This window comes from Natator depressus, chromosome 2 (genome assembly GCF_965152275.1).
Source record: "Natator depressus isolate rNatDep1 chromosome 2, rNatDep2.hap1, whole genome shotgun sequence".
Taxonomy (NCBI): domain Eukaryota; kingdom Metazoa; phylum Chordata; order Testudines; family Cheloniidae; genus Natator; species Natator depressus.
In genome coordinates this window covers 66,076,139-66,092,787 of record NC_134235.1, presented here as the reverse complement: position 1 = coordinate 66,092,787, position 16,649 = coordinate 66,076,139, and the positions used below count along the sequence as shown (strand labels likewise).

At 44.8% G+C, this 16,649-nt stretch overlaps 1 protein-coding gene and 1 long non-coding RNA gene across 2 annotated transcripts in view; one reads left to right on the top strand and one right to left on the bottom strand.

Annotated features, from left to right (window-relative positions):
* SDR16C5 (short chain dehydrogenase/reductase family 16C member 5) overlaps nt 1-10,618 on the bottom strand; it is a 32,753-nt gene extending 22,135 nt beyond the window's left edge. The window contains exons 1-2 of the mRNA XM_074943082.1: nt 10,519-10,618; nt 7,869-8,226 (exon numbers count right to left, since the gene is read on the bottom strand). Of these exons, the coding sequence (XP_074799183.1) occupies nt 7,869-8,198 (330 nt within the window). The 5' untranslated portion in view covers nt 8,199-8,226; nt 10,519-10,618. The remainder of the gene's footprint in view (nt 1-7,868; nt 8,227-10,518) is intronic.
* A 2,152-nt stretch (nt 10,619-12,770) lies between these two features.
* The window catches only part of LOC141982352 (uncharacterized), a 67,676-nt gene continuing 63,797 nt past the window's right edge, over nt 12,771-16,649 (top strand). Inside the window, exon 1 of the long non-coding RNA XR_012638039.1 lies at nt 12,771-12,915. This is a non-coding gene — a long non-coding RNA (uncharacterized LOC141982352). The remainder of the gene's footprint in view (nt 12,916-16,649) is intronic.

The window sequence follows — 16,649 nt, the reverse complement described above, 5'->3', positions numbered from 1 at the left end:
CACTGGGCGATGGGGCTTTCTTAATCTCACCTGTTGAAGCTGTTCCACTTTGGCCACGTCTAGACTACAGACCTGTATAACTACGTCGCTCAGGGGTCTGAAAAATCCACACCTTTGAGAAATGTTGTTATACTGACCTAACCCCCCATGTAGACAGTGCTGTATTGATAGGAGTGCTTCTCCCCTTGACATACCTACTGCCTAGGGTGACCAGACAGCAAATGTGAAAAATCGGGACAGGGTATGGGGGGTAATAGGAGCCTATATAAAAAAAAGACCCAAAAATCGGGACTGTCCCTATAAAATCGGGACATCTGGTCACCCTACTACTGCCTCTCAGGGAGGTGGATTAACTATTCTGACAGGAGTAGCTCTCTTGTCAGTGTAGTAGCATCTCCACTAAAGTGCTACAGTGGTGCAGCTGCACTTGAAGGAAAGCCCTTAGTATCAATAATTAAATAGTCATGGAGCACTGACTTCAACTTGGGTCTCCCACATCTTAGGTGACTGCCCTAAGTACCAGGCTATAGAGTCATACTCACTCACTTTCCCTGGCCCAATGACTATCCATTGTCATTCACAGTATCGAGTGTCATTCATAGTCATATAAAAGTCTTTGGGCCAGGGAATGAGACTGAGAATGACTCTATAGCATGGTAGTTACAGCACTTACGTAGGATATGGGAGACCCAAATTGATGTCCTTGCTCAATGACTATTTAGTGGAAAAGTGGAAAAGCTTCAACAGAAGAGACTGAGAAAGCCCCACACCAGAAAAGTCCAGTGGCTAGGCACTCTCCTGTAGTGCTGGAAACCCAAGTTCAAATCTCTTCTCCACATCAGAAGCAGGGAAACAAACACAGGTCTTCCGTGTGAGTGCTTTAACCACAGGTCTAAAACTTATAAAGGGAGACACCACTATCACCTCCTCATCCAGCTTTGAATACTTTGCTTTTGTCAAAATGCCTGCAAATCATAATGGATTTTTTGGGTCAAAATGAAACAAAACATTTCAATGTGACATTACCAAAACGTGTCAACTCTTTTTAATGTTTTGATTTGCTGAAAAGTGTCATTTGACAAAAACAAATTTTTTTTCAGAATTGCCAGCAAACCAAAAAATACATTATTCACTCAACTCCACTCACTACATTCAGGAGTCAGTTAGGAAATGCTAATGTTAAGATTGCGTCTACCAGCTTAACTGCCACTTTTGTATATGCTTTCTCAAGAGAAATAGAGTATATGGAAATTCAGACTTTATATCAGTTTTTAAATTGTATTCTTAAATGGTTTGATCTTGATAGGTTTTAAAGTAATTTCAAGATGAAGATTCCAGAAGATAAGTTGTCTGACGTACAGCCCAGTTTCAAAATAGAAAGATTACTGTAAATTGTCTTGTTTGCAAGAAGAATGACACCACTGATCCTTAGCTGTTTAACCTTATTTTTAATTTTGTGAAGGATGAATGTTAAGTGACTGATTGAAATAGATGGTAGCAACAATCAGCTAATTTTACAGGACTTTTGTTGAACTTTTCGTAACCTGGTGATTCCATATCATCATAAGACCTTTCCACCTAAATAAGACCATGTCAGCTTCCTCAAAAGTAGTCTTGTGTTCTGGGTTTTTTTGGAGGAGTGGGGGAAGCATGTGGGAAGGACACAGTCTAACATTATCTGTGGTATGTGAAACACTGAATATTTTTTAAATTGCTGATTTAAGTGGGACTTCCCCCAATATAGATGCTAGCTCAGGCTAACCTAATTTAAACCTGATTGAACCAAGTTTCATGGCTCTAAGGTAGGTCTCGCACTCTATGTATATGACAGCCTTAGAGACAGGCACTGCAAGGCAAAGTAAGCAAAGTTTGCAAATCATAAGAATCAAGGGTAAGGCTGAGAAGCCTTTACCTTTTGGGTCAACAAGCCACCTGAGGGAAGACTGATGTTCCTTAATCCTCAAGACCCAGCCACCTTGGGGAGAAGAAGTCAAGACATCAACGAACAGGCCATGCCAGCCTTTGACCAGTCTCGCTACACCTGAAGTAGGTTTGCTAGCAAGAAGCGCTGTGCCAGTAACATCATCGTCTGGTTCCTTGACGGCATACTCTATGAGAGAGACAGAGTGGATGAGGTAGTGTTTTTAAATGGACCAACGTCTGTGGGTGGAAGAGACAAGCTTTTGAGCTGCACAGAGATCTTCACCAGAAAAAGAGCCTTGTGCAGTTCAAAAGCTTGTCTTTTCCACCAACAGAAGTTGGTCCATTAAAAGACATGATCTTACCCACCTCGTCGCTCTCATATCCTGGGACCAACATGGCTACAACAATGCTGCATACGCTATGAAAGTCCAGAAGACTACAAGGGTTTAAGAGGTCACAACACCTTTGTTATCTTAAGTATCTTAGTTTTCCTTTTTTCCTGTTTTTGTCTTTTGCATTTATTAGCTGGTAGAGATCCCAGCTTTTTTTTTTTTTTTTTACATTCTTTCATTTTAGAGTGTGAAAGTGTGGCTGCGTGCATGCACCTGGTGTATAAATACCCCAAAAGTCTAAACAGAGATGATACCAGAACGTAAGTTCTTCAGGTCTAAACAGCCCTAAAAGTTGTCTCATAAAACCATTCATTAAAGTGTGTTCTGTGTTTTAATGTCCTGGCTTACATTGGCTTGAAATTGTATTCTGTAATTTCTGGTAAGCAAGTGTTCTCAAACTTCTGCTTATGAAGAGTGTTCTGTTAAAGTCTGTACTATAATGTCTCTTTTGGGGCATGGAAGGAGGAAAGCATTAGCCACCCCATAGCAACAGAATTCTAAAAAGAAATCTTTACAATTGGCTTTGAGGATGTGGTTCAGACAAATAAAAAATTAGTTTCAGTATTAAGATTCCAACAGTTACCAAGTTGTAAATTTGACTAAAGTTGGTAAAATTCTTTAGTTGGGATTTATAACCAAATAGACAGCCACATTCTTAAAAACTTTCTAGAATTTCTAAGGATTGATTATTTGTACTTAGTTAAATCCTCTGATTAATTGATTATTTCATTTTATTCCAAGGATCTTCTTATTGTACGTGGAGCTTGCCAAACCAATTTGCAGCAGCCCTCATCAGTGAAGTGCAGAACCGTTAGACCACCATCAAATCCAGTCATCAGTGATGTGTGACGTTGTCTGTCTTTAGACACAGCCACATGTGGGATCCTCTCATTGGCCTCAGGTGTGAAGGCTGGCTGCACATTGACCCTGGCTTATTCAAAATTGGTTCAGAAGGCCCCATGAGCAGAATGGCAAATCAAAGCCAGATACACGCATGGTTAAGTCAGTTGTAAGAGACTGGTTTCTGACATCAATGGCAGACCATTCTTCATTCCACATTGACATCACAGAGAAAGTAGTGTCAAGTAGGCCCACAACAGGTGCCTCAACAATATGCACACTCTTGGGAGGTTGAAGAGGTCTGTGTAAAGTGATTGGTTGTGAAGATCAGTGCAAACCCAAGCCTTTCTGTATTTAGCATCCTCACAATGGATGCGAGGAGGAGCGATGTTACTTAACACTGTAAGCCATGGTACTGGGGCTGGTCAAATTGTCCCAGTTACGATGTGCATGGCTGAGAGTAGTTGTGTATCAACCAACTTGATGTGAGACGAATGGAGCCGATTGCGTTTCATGGCATTTCTCGGTCTGAAAGGATGAATCCCGCACTGCTCTCTACTATTGTGATCACTGTTATGAACACACTGTGGATGGTCATGCAGTATATCAGGAGCTCCCACTCTGAACAGGAATCAGAGTTGCCTGACCTGCTGTGTGCCATGGAAAGAAACACCAGATTATTTCTGGCATTCACGGAGCAGCAGAACATGGTGGACCGTCGCTTCTGGGCTCGGGAAACAAGCACTGAGTGGTGGGACTGCATCATTATGCATGTCTGGGATAACGAGTAGTGGCTGCAGAATTTTTGGATGTGGAAAGCCACCTTCCAGGAACTGAATGTGGAGCTTGCCCCAGCACTGCGGCGCAAGGACACCAAAATGAGAGCTGCCCTCTTGCTAGAGAAGTGCATGACGATTGTTTTGTGGAAGCTGGCAACTCCAGACTACTACTGGTCAGTCACAAATCAGTTTGGAGTCAGGAAGTCGACCGTTGGGGCTGTGTTAACGTAAATGTGCAGGGCCATTAATTGCATCCGGCTATGAAGGACTGCAACTCTTGGCAATGTGCGTGAAATAGTGGATGGCTTTGCGGCAATGGGATTCCCTAACTGCGGAGGGGCGATAGATGGCACACACATTCCAATTTCAGCCCTGGACCATCTTGCAATGGAATACATCAATAGAAAGGGGTACTTGTCTATGGTGTGGCAGGCAATTGTGGATCACAATTGGCGTTTCACTGACATTAACGCGGGGTGGTCCGAGAAGGAGCATGATGCACGAATCTTCAAGAACACTGGCCTGTACAGAAAGCTCCAAGCAGGGACTTTCTTTCCAGACCAGAAGATTCCAGTGGGAGATGTTGAAAGGACATAGTGATCCCAGGAGACCCAGCATACCCCTTACTTCCATGGCTCATGAAGCCTTACACAGGAAAACTGGACAGCAGCAAGGAGCACTTCAACAATAGGCTGAACAGGTGCAGAATGACTGCGGAACGTGCCTTTGGCAGATTAAAAGTGCGCTGCTGCTGCCTTTATGGCAGGTTAGGGCTAAATGAGGAAAACATTTCTACGGTCATAGCAACCTTCTGCACGCTCCATAATAGTTGTGAGGCTAAGGGTGAAAAGTTCCCCCGGGGGTGGAGCGCAGAGGTGGATTGCCTTGCTGCTGAATTGAGCAGCCAGATACCAGGGCTACTAGAAGGGCACAACCGGGGCTATTCAAATCAGGCTGGTGTTGGAGGCAACATTTTGATAAGGTGCCACAAGTACTCCTTTTCTTTTTGCAAATACAGACTAACACGGCTGTTACTCTGAAACCTGTCATTTTGATAATGAACACCAGTAATGTGTCTTTCTATACAGCACTCTGCCATGCTCTGTTAACTTGCGGCCTTGCATGAAATTGTGATGATTCCTAACTGGGATTTGTAGTCAGCAAATGATCAAACAGCCACTATGTATTATGACCACTAGCAACCACACGTGTAGAAGACAAATAAAGATTGGTTATCTTTCAGAGAGTTTGTTTTTATTAAATACCAATTAACAACACACACAAAAGACTTGGTTGGAAGGGAGATGACAATTCAGGGCAGTGTAGGCTCTCATAGCTGTGTGTAAGTCCGCTGTCACTTTGGAAGCTGTCTGAAGGGGTGGAGTGAATGGGGTACCGAGACGTTCCGGGAAGTTGCAAAGAATATGTGGGAGGAGTATGGAGAGCATGGGAAGCAGTTCTGTATGGGCTGCAGGTGGGGTGAGCACACATGTGTTTGGCCTGGAGCTTGATTAGGGACTTCTCTGTTTGATCCTCTATCACTTTTATCATCCACTCCTGGCCCTTTATGATGTGCTCCTCACTCTCCTTTCTGTCCTGCCTTTCTATTTTAAATTTTTCCTTCAGGGTCTCTCTCCACTCCCTGCATTCTCCTTTTTCGGCCTCTGAGGATTGGAGCACCTCTTGGAACATGTCCTCCTTGCTCCGCCTTGGTCGCTTCCTTATCTGGCAGAGGTGCTCTGCCAGTGTACAGTGGGTTCCCCTGAAGTCCACATCTGCAGAAGCACAAGAAACAATATACAGAAGCATGACAGTTAGTTCATGCACAGCATTGAATCATTACAGTAAAATACACCTCTTAACATATGAATCACTTTCTCACTGTCCCTTGGCAAGCACACATCTTGGCAAACACCCTACACATGGTGAGTTCGGCCTGGGTGGGAGTTGGGCATTCAAGATGGAGCAAAGGGTGTACGTGTTTTTTTAAGGGGATCAGTGCATGCAACTAGGGACAATATTGTAAATTCCGCATGAGAGCAACTTCAGACCCAGGCCCTATGCTGCTTGCCTGCGTGCCACTTTGGTACCTGCACAAGAGATTGCCGATTGGCGTAGGAAAATTTCCTACAATGGGGGAAGGAACAAAGCAGTTCTGCCAAGGAACCTTCGGCAGAGGATTGTCAAGTGCCTCCAGGAAAGTTTCCTAGAGATCTCTCTGAAAGATTCCCGTGAAATCTCAGTGTGCATTAACACACTGTTCCGCCGCGCTGCTTAGCTGCACAGGGGAATGTGGAGCACACTCAAACACAGCTAGTCTTGTATGTTTCTATCCTTTCGCCCACTTCTAGATTATACAGAGCAAAGGACAGCTCTACCACACATAACTGAGCAGCATCAACTCAAAAACATCACTTACCAGGGCTCTCCTCTCCTGCATCATGCACGCCAGAGATGGACTGCTGGGACTGGCTAGATCCCTCTGGAATGGAAAAGAGGTCCTGACTTGCCATGCCACTGGACGACCCTGTCGTGTTCTCCACGTTGTCCTCCAACTCAACCTCCTCATCCACAACTTCATCCTTGGGGTTGAGTCCACTGTCCACTGCCTCCAGCCCATCCTAAGTATCCATGGGGCTCTTGGTGGTGGAGGTGTGGTCGCCACCAGGGATAGCATCCAGCTCCTTATAGAAGTGGCAGGTCTTTGGTGCAGCATCAGAGTGATGGTTTGCTTCCCTGGCCTTCTCGTACACCTGCCTCAGCTCCTTTATCTTCGCACAGCACTGCTGCATAGCCCTTATCCAACAAGCCATGAGAAATATGACTGTAGGTATCGAAGTTCCTATGGCTAGAGTGGAGCTGGCACTGCACAGCCTCCTCTTCCCACAGTGACAGCAGATCCAAGAACTCAGGTGTGGTCCAAGAGTGAGAGCATTTGCTGCATGGAGCTCTCATGGTCAGCTGGGCAGATGCAATGTGAGCTCTCCACACTGACCAAACAGGAAGTGGAATTTCAAAAATTCCTGGGACTTTGAAAGGGGCAGGGCAGAAACCTGTGTAGCTGGGTGCAGGGCAGCGGAGTTCAAACTCTGGACCAGAGTGGTCAGGATGGGCATTGTGGGACACCTCCTGGAGGCCATTTACAGTAACGTAACCAAGGAGCCCTCTCAATATAACTTTGCCACAGAAAGCTCTACGCCTCTCATCGAGGTAGTTTTATTTTGTTGGCAAAACAGGAGAGTTACATTGGAAGAAGGAACATTGCAGTGTGTACACCTCCACTGTTTTGTCAACGAAACCTGACTTTTGTCGACAAAACTGTGTAGTGTAGATAAAGCTTTAGTTTACTTAAGATAGGGCAGCAGAGCAGCAAAAGTTAAGTTTGTAGTGAGGTTCTATTATGTCTTATTTTCCAGCTTAGGCTGAGTGAAGAATAAGTCAAACTGTACAACAGGAAAACTAGAATGAAACCCTCCTAGTTGCGTTTTTGAAATGGTTAGATCCCAAGACATCCTTACCTAATTATAATTCACTGATCACATGGACAAATAGCAGAAAAATCTCTTTACCGTGTTTTACTGTTTCTCAGTAACATTTGCAAATTTTGAGTCTCAGCAATGAACATGTGAAGTCAACTACTATCATATGCTTTACCATGGTTTTGATCTGAAGCAACTAATTTCCTTTAGAGGGAAAACTCACAGTATTTCAGTCTCCACAGTACATTAGATCAAACCCAATTATTTTATTACAAAAAATAGATTAAGCTCCATTTACAAATACCTTCAATTTTTTTGTTAAATTGCAATAAATGGACATAAGTGGTAAGTCCTCTTTATCAAACATTACTGCTTCTAAAACTAATTATTTGAAAGAGATATCTTTTAATCAGATACAATATTATACTGGAAACAAAAACAACGTAAAATATTACCTGATCTGCCACTCTGTAGACTTCTTCCCTATTGCTGCAGTCACACCTGTAGGCATAAACTCCTTTGGCTCCATTTTCTTTGGCCAGTTTAGTCGTCTCTTTGTTACCTTCTTCATCAATGTCCCAGAAAACCAGGGTAGCCCCAAGACGAGCAAAATTTAAGGCAATCTGCCTTCCAATCCCATTTGCAGCTCCTGTAATAAGCACTATTTCACCAGCAACATTCTTTTTACATGGAGGACAAATTAACAGAACGAAAGCCTCAAAGTAGTAATATCCTAATAAAATCAGGAATTCAAGGGTCTCCAAGATGCTGTTTAACTTGCACATGATTTTTCAGATACGAAGGATAATTTTTCTGATTAAAAAGATAAAACAAAAATGCTGCATTGAAACTTCAGAGATATTAGGGTTAAAAAAAAAAGAATTAGCTTGTACCCTAAGGATCTAGTTAGTTAATAGGTCACAATTCTTTTCTGCAAAAATGCATTTTATTGCTAGATATATTTATTGTATTTTCCTAGGGAGTCATGGAATAGTGCCAGCTGCTAAAGACTGCTTAGGCCAGAGGAGTAAGATCCCACAAGTCTCCTATTCACTTCGTTTTAACACTCCATTTTCCATTGGTTGTAATATCATTTTATATATATATGTGGGCTTTTGTATACACACATTTTGTGTAATTGTTCACATTTCTGCCAGATAATAGATTGTTTTCGTAGTAGTTTGTTTAAAAGGAGTAGTTTGTTTAAATGGAGTGAAAACCACCAAAACACTCAGACTGCATTAACCTCAGAAGATAGACTGCTAAAAAAGTTTCCTTCTCCCAAGAGAAAATGTGCATCACAGTTTCAAAGCACAGGAGATAATGATTTGTTCAAACACTGCAAATTTTCCATTGATATTACTATTTGTATTTTCACGGTACCCAGGAGCCCTAGATTTAAAAATCACACCCAGTGTTTTATATTATGGTAAAGTGCACCAATGCTCCTGAGCAGCATAGAATTACAATCTTACAATTTTATTATGACAGCACATCATTCTGTTTCCTTTACATTGTTCTCTACTGTACATATCTATTGTGCCTTTAAATTGTAGGCTCTTAATTCTAGGGACCTGTTATAAATTTGGTACATTTCACCTCTGAAGTTGCTGTATGTAAAAAGCCAGTTCTATGTAGTTAGTTTGTGATAACACTATCTTGGATTTTTGTAGTTACTTTGAACAAATGGGTGAAATCTCATCCTCTCCGGCATCACTCAAGATGTGATGGAAAATAATGTTTGCCAAGTGGAACAAAGCAGCAAATAAGTTTTTTTCCCCCCATAGATGACAAGGCCAGAAAGGATCATCATAATATCATGATCTTCTAATTTGACCTGCATAAGACAAGCCTTATCTTACCCAGCAATTACTGCACTCAGCAGATAATTTCTGTTTGAATGATAGCATATGTTTTTAAAAAAATATCCCATCAAGATTTAAAGACTCAGTGATCAAGAATCCACCCAGTCCCTAGGTAAATTATTCCAATAGTTAATTACCCTTACTGTAAAAACCTGTGCATTATTTTAATGGGAATTATGAGCTAAGAAAAAATTACTTGTCTCTGTCCTTTTAAATCCAGTTAAAAAGCTCAGTATAGCAAGCTATGAGATATTGTGACATTATAAAAAGGAGTACTAACAATACTTTTTTAAAACAATCAAGACCTAAACAGTGACAACATATATAAGAAAAGTACAGTATTGAGTCTCCTCTTTCTTCTATCTGTTGCAGTGGCCGTTAAATATGTGCAACAGTTTTTGTGAATAATTTTCAACCCTCCAAGGTTTATGCGGATTTTGTTAACAATGTTGTAATGACAGGCAGAGGATCTATATCAAAAATAGTAGTCCAAAGCTAGATCTAAGGGGACTGCCCGCTATTATACCTAAGGCTAAAAGCACTTTTCAGATTTTGCATTTCTAAGACCTGTACTTTATGGGGTGGGAGAGGGGGACGGAAGATCTCCCTTGTACAAGGCAGCGCTGCACACCATTCTAAGGTACCACTGAAAGGTACACTGTGTTTATTAGTCCCCTGCACATTTTTAACTGTCTTCTGACAGAATCGCAGCTGAGGTAGCTATTGTACTTCCCAGAGCCTGCAGCCGATTTTCCTCCCAGCCCAGGAGATCCCACAAAGCACACGTTTGCGGGCACGTGCCCATTGGGCACCAACAGCATGCACAACTGTAAGGCACTGGAAAGATCAAGTTTTCCTGCCCCCTCCTTTAAGATCCGCTACAGACAGGTCCCCAGAGCCCGCTCCTCCGCCCATCCCCCCTGACAGACGGGAGGGGCTGATTTCCCCCCGCCCGCGTTTAGTCTCCCCTCCGCGGGCGTGCTCAGCAGCGGCAGCAGCCTCGGCGGGCGGCTCCCCCCACTGTGCCCTGCCCCGCGCGCGGCGCCCCGGGCTCCCGCCATCCCGGGAGGCGCAGCGAGCCGGCGCTGCTGCGAGGGGAGGGAGACGCCTGCCCCGAAGCGGCGGCGCAGCGCCACTGGGGGAGCCGTCGTCGCCGCCGCCGCCGCCTGGCTCCGGACGGCTCGAGGGGACCCCGGCACCGCCCCGCCCCGCAGGCCGCGTAGCTCCGCTCTCCACTCACCACGCGGACAGCTCCCTGCGGCGCGCGGGCTCCGTCTGGTGCCGGGCGCCGCGCGCGCTAGCGGGGTAAATAGCTCCCCGGCCCCCGCCACGCCGCCCTCAAGCGGCCGCCCCGCCCGGGCCCGCTGCCCGCCAGCAGCCGTGACCCAGCGGGGCCGCTTGGCCAGGGATTGCAGCCCGTAGCGGCCGGGGGGCACCCAGGGGCCCGCGGCAGGGAGCAGGGGCGGGTGGGGGTTGGAGGGGGGGCAGTTTCCCCTGTGCTCCCCTTCCCCCAACTGTCTCCCGCAGCGGGGGTGGGGGTGGTTCTAAAGCCAGGCGGGCGAGTCAGTGGCCACTTTGGGTGAGTCTGCACCGCAGTTTAAGCGCAGGGTTAGTGGGACTTGAGTCAGCGCTGACCTGTGTTAGGGAGCCCTGGTCTTAGGGTGACCAAAGATCCCAGTATTAGAGGCTTTGTCTTATATAGGCAATTATTATTCCCTTCCCCTGCCCTGAAAAAAAAGTCTATACACTTGCTATCTGGTCACCCTACCTGGGCTTAAGCATCTACATTGTATTTTAAGCTACCTTAACACTTTTCCAACTTGTGCTGAAACCTAAGGCTCTGGTGTCCATACTGCAATGCCCAGATGTGAGTCAAAGTAACCATATTCCAGTGTCTCTAGTGCCTCCTCCCCCAAATATGGCTGCTCTAGCCCTAGTGTGCAGTCAACTGTAGAAACATCTCACTGCTTGCCCTGCACATTACCAGGAAGTAGCTTGCTTTGCAAAAGGCTTCTTCGGTTCGTTTGGGCAGCAGACCGAGGAGACTCTCTGACAGTGAGCTTGCATATCAGTGATCAGAAGCGACTGGGTTAATGCTGACCTGAGCTGCTGCTGTTTGCAAAGAGGTCGGGGGAGGGGGGCGGGAGGAGAAGGGTGGCATCTGTTTTAAATAGAGTGGATTGAATATTGTTGGGATAAAGAGGACTAAGAAAGTTGTCCCATGGAATTGTGGGATACTTCTGACTGACTGCTGGGGCCTGAGTCAGGTGGGGCTGCATCTACAGTGCAAAGCAATAAGGCTTGGACCCTGCATCATGGCTTACCTTGAGCTCAGAGCCTCAGCCCTGCAGGGTTCTGGGACCTTGGGTCCGAGTTCTGGGTGAGCGTAATTGCAGTGTAGACACAAGGGAGGTTGGGCTTGAGCCCGGAATCAAGCATGGGCTTATGTTGCAGTGTAGACATACTCTGAGGAGGCAGCTGTGTGCCTGGCCGTTGTCGCAGGTGGCTGCATAGTGCCTGAAAAGAGTAGCAATGAGAGGGCTCCTCAGCAAGGGGCCGGAGCCCTAGGGTCATCAGCGTCTTGCTGCCATTAGAAAGTTACAGCGGGCTGGACGGTGGCTCTGAGGAGTTGTATTAGCCAACACTGTGCTACCCCCAGCGGTGCACTTAAGGCAGACAGGACCAAGGCATTGCACTTACCCTCATCCCACCCTCCACACTGCTCTGCAAAGAGGCATCCCTGAGCTGAGGTGCGGAGTCCTCCTATGCTATCTTGCTGCATCAGGGCTCCCATGGGAGTGGTATGGTGCACAGACATCTCACTGGGGTGGATGAAGCCTCCTGAGTCAATGGATGCACTCTACTAAACTGCCGAGGGGGCTCTGCCCTTAATCCCCGGATGGAGAGGAGGCCTTGGGGTGGGTGGAGTAGGGCTGGAGAACAAGTATGCCTCACACTCACTGCACAGTAAGAGCTCCTGTGCTGTGGGTCTGGGCCAGGCTGTCCTCTCGAGGTGCTGCGACCTGGTGCATGGGACTGCAGTGCCACTCACATGTGGCTCAGTGATGCTGGAGGGCCTTCTGGGCCAAACCTGAGTGGTGCTGTGACCCTGTGTGCCTGGTCCCAATGCTTAGAGAGGGGAGCCCTGCCCATCCCCGCAGGACAGGAGTCACTGCTGCAGGGTCAGCGTGTCAGAGGCTTGCTCTCCTGACCATGTTATTGGCAAAGAGTATAGTTTTGTAGTGGGGCAGTGAGCAAACCTGACATCCTTTGCCAGTCCACCCAGTTATTACTTTTCCACATGAATCTGCCAACAATGTTGTTATACTCAATCCGATGAGAAGGATGCCATTGTTCATTACATGGAGTGGCTGCCTGCAATAAGTTGTGAACCCTGAGTTTGCTTAATTTCTTCAGCATTTGTGGTGACCTGTGTCTTGCAGTTGCATTATATAATATTGTCTGGAGACCTCCTATGTCCTTTCAGAGTGAGTCTGGCTGCTGGAGCTACGAGTGAGCACTTTGGAGCCCTCTCTAATGCAGTGTGAGCTCTGGTGTACCGGTTACCGGCCTGTCCATCTTGGTACATGATAGGAGGCCCGACTTTCTGTAACAAGGCTGCCTACTGCCACAATGAGTGAGTACAGTGCACCTACACATCACCCCAGCTCTGAGATCAAGTCGGAATAGAGAGTAGCCATTTGCAAATGTATTTGTTTGTTGATTTGTATTACCATAGCACCTAGGGGCCCTAACCATGGTTCAGGATGCCACCGCATTATGCCCTGTACAAGCACAGAACAAAAACGTGGTTCCTGTTCTAAGGGGCCTACAATTTAAATATAAAACAAGAAACATAGATACAGACAGACCAGGGAGAACACGGAAACAATGAGGTGATATTGGTCAGCATATCAGGCAGTGGTATCAGCACACCTGCAGCTTAACCAATGCCAATTTTTTATAGGCATCACAGCAACGGAGAGTTTTCAGGAGGGTTTTGAAGGAGTGTAATGAGTTAGTTTTGTGGATGTTTATGGGCAGCACTTCCCAAGCACGTGGGGCAGCATGGGAGAAAGTATGAAGGTGTTGGTTTGAAAATTTAACAAGTGGGCAGTGGAAGCTGGCATCATGTGCTGATTGGAAGTGAGAATCGACAGTTTGGTAGTGAATGAGAGATGATAGGTAAGGTGGAGACTATGAAGGGATCTGAAAGTGGTTATAAGGAGTTTGTATTAGAGAAGGAGGAGCCAATGGAGGGATTCAAAGGGAAGGTTGATATGGTCAAAGTGATGGGCTAGGAAAATGATCTTTGCAGCAGCATTCTGAATGGATATGAGTAGGGCAAGACTACATTTGTTAAAGCTAGAGAGAAGGATATTGCACTAATTGAGACTAGAGAAGATGAGAGCTTGGATGATAATTTTAGCTGTGTGGATTGATCACAAAGGCTGTATTTTAGAGGGATTATTCAGAAAGAATTAGCAAGTTTTAAAAAGAGCCTGGCTGTGAGGCCATCGAGAGAGGTCCAAGTCAAAGATGACACCCTGGTTGCACCTTGGGGAAGCCAAGACTGAGGTGCCCAGGAGAGCTTGGAAAGTACATGTTTGTATTCTGAACACCATAGCAGTGAGAGCAGAGTCTCATTTTTGCATAACAGGAGGACAGAACTTGGAAGAATACCACTATCATCCTCTCCCCCACTTTGACCCCTGTCGTACAGCTTGTCCCCATGCAACAGAACTAAATTGCGTCCCCTGCATTCAGATCTGCAGGGGAGGGGGAACCATATATTTTTAAAAAAGGAGGGAAAATGCCTGTCACTATTGACACAGTGTGGTTCAAGGTCAATCATGGAGAGATCTGTAAAGTAACTATTACAGTTGAACTTGCTAAACACAATAAAGGGTATGTTAATGGTTTCGCAACACTGAAAAATACATCTAAAGCAAAGCAACTACCTTACCCTTGTTTCAGGTCTTTAAGGAGACACCCATAGCAGTCAGTTTTCCTTCTATCCTAATTAAAACTATTCCTTTTTGCTTAGTAATTATGTGAATGCTTCTATGACATTTAATTTAATCTAGCATTTTACATACCTTGCCTTAGACAGCAGTCCTTTTAAAACTAGTTTCATTCACTTTAATTAATATTTGTATGCAAGAAGATCAAACATATGGTGGATAGACCCACCTAAACGTCTCCCATTTTACTGTGTATAACATTAGTCACTTCTGTCCACACATGTGCTTCCTGCCTATTTACCTCATGATCATTTTAACAGCTTCCATGGTATAAATTAATGTTTACACCTTTTGTGTTTATTTAAAGAGGTCAGTAAGGTTATTGTGATGTTGCACTCCATGTGTTTTATGGAGATATGCTTATGAGTGTAAATATGATGTAAATGGAATATGCTTTATGCAAAAGGTCTCTTGTAAGGTATCATAACAAAGGTTATAACCTACTGAATATATTCCTCCTATTTGTATGCATGTATCTTTCTTGTATCTGAAGCTAGAAAGATGAAGTATAACTCTGAGGTCCTATTGTAATTATGCAAAGTGTGGGCCATAAATGGGTGGTTTAGAATCTTGATGGCTCCCATTGACTAGGACGAATGGTTGTAAATGGCTCTGTTTACCTGCAAGCCATCCTGTGTACGTGTAGGCCGGCCCCTGGGTCATGAAGAATGAGGTCTGATATGACATGATATACCATGTCACCTGATACTGGAATCCATCTTAAACCTGGTGCTTTTCCATTTAGAAGGAGGGGTGGGGACCCATAGAGACAAAGGATTCCCTCCTTGTGCCAAAGCTATAAAAGGGGGTGGAGCAGGACAAGGGGGGGGGTCCCAGTCATGTGAAAGCCCCTGCTTAACACCTAAGACGTCTGCTGGAACTAACAAGGACTGTACCAGGGGGAAAAGATTGGACCCAGACTAGGAAGGCATCTAGTCTGTGAAAGAAGCTTATTGGAACATCTCTGAGGGTGAGATATTACCTGTAATGAATTTCTTAATGTATTAGGCTTAAACTTGTGTGTTTTGTTTTATTTTGCTTGGTGGCTTACTTGGTTCTCTCTGTTATTACTTGAAACCACTTAAATCCTACTTTTTATACTTAATAAAATCACTTTTGTTTATTATTAAACCCAGAGTAAGTGATTAATACCTGGGGGAGAAAACAGCTGTGCATATCTCTGTATCAGTGTTATAGAGGGCAGACAATTTATGAGTTTACACTGTATAAGCTTTATACAGAGTAAAACGGATTTATTTGGGGTTTGGATCCCATTGGGAGCTGGGTGTCTGGGTTCTGGAGATAAGTAACTGGTTGAGCTGTTTTCAGTTAAGTCTGCAGCTTCAGGGGCATGGACCAGACCCTGGGTCTGGGTTGTACCAGGCTACCATGTCTGGCTCGGCAAGACAGGGTTCTGGAGTCCCAAGCTGGCAGGGAAAACAGGCTCAGAGGTGGTTTCAGCATGTCAGGTGACAGTCCCAAGGGGATCTCTGTGACCGAACCCGTCACAGTTATTTCGATCTCTAGATTTCCATTTTTGAATAAAAGTGCTCTGGTCCCCTACACAGTCATGAGGAAGGCCACAGAGGGAGTGGATTTTTTAAAAAGTGCTAAAATTAAGTTGAATTCCATAATATGCTTTTTCTATGCAGTATCATTAGATATTTTTCATTTCAAACATTTAAATAAAATAGGTTTTAATGTAATTGAAGTTTGAAAATGTAAGGGCAAATTCTGCTCTGTAAGCATTGATAGCATATTTGCATAGGGGGTATTTAATTAGATTTATAAGTAACTAGTGTACGGTCCACCTACATCCTGTCTGCTTGTTGTGGCAGAAGGCAGGCATGTCTTTTGTATTCTAGTCAGGTTCCTATACTTTGCTCATCACAATAGCATCTCAGCACCTTCCAGCGGTGCACTAAGCAATGTTACTGCACATCTATCACATGTTGTGTCATCTCTTAACCTCTCCACAGAGAATGAAGTATGTGCAGTGGAGGTTTCTTTTAATGTAAATATACCTGTTGCTGTGTATTTATGTAAGAGAAGGCAAGGTCAAAGAAATGCACCTTACATTTGGAGTGGAAAGTGGTGAGGTTTGTGATGGTCCTTAATTCCTGGGGGAGTTTATTCCACAGTCTTGGATCATCTCCGGAGAAAGTCTGTCTCCCACACAGCCAAGCTTTACTCTTATAGTTGAGAGTTCTGTTAATGTTCCTGTGGCAGGAAAAACACCACAGCAGCCCAACACTGTAGCATTTAATTTCAGAAAGGGGATCTACACAAAAATGAGGAGGTTAGTTAAACAGAAATTAAAGGCTACAGTGCCAAAAGTGAAATCTCT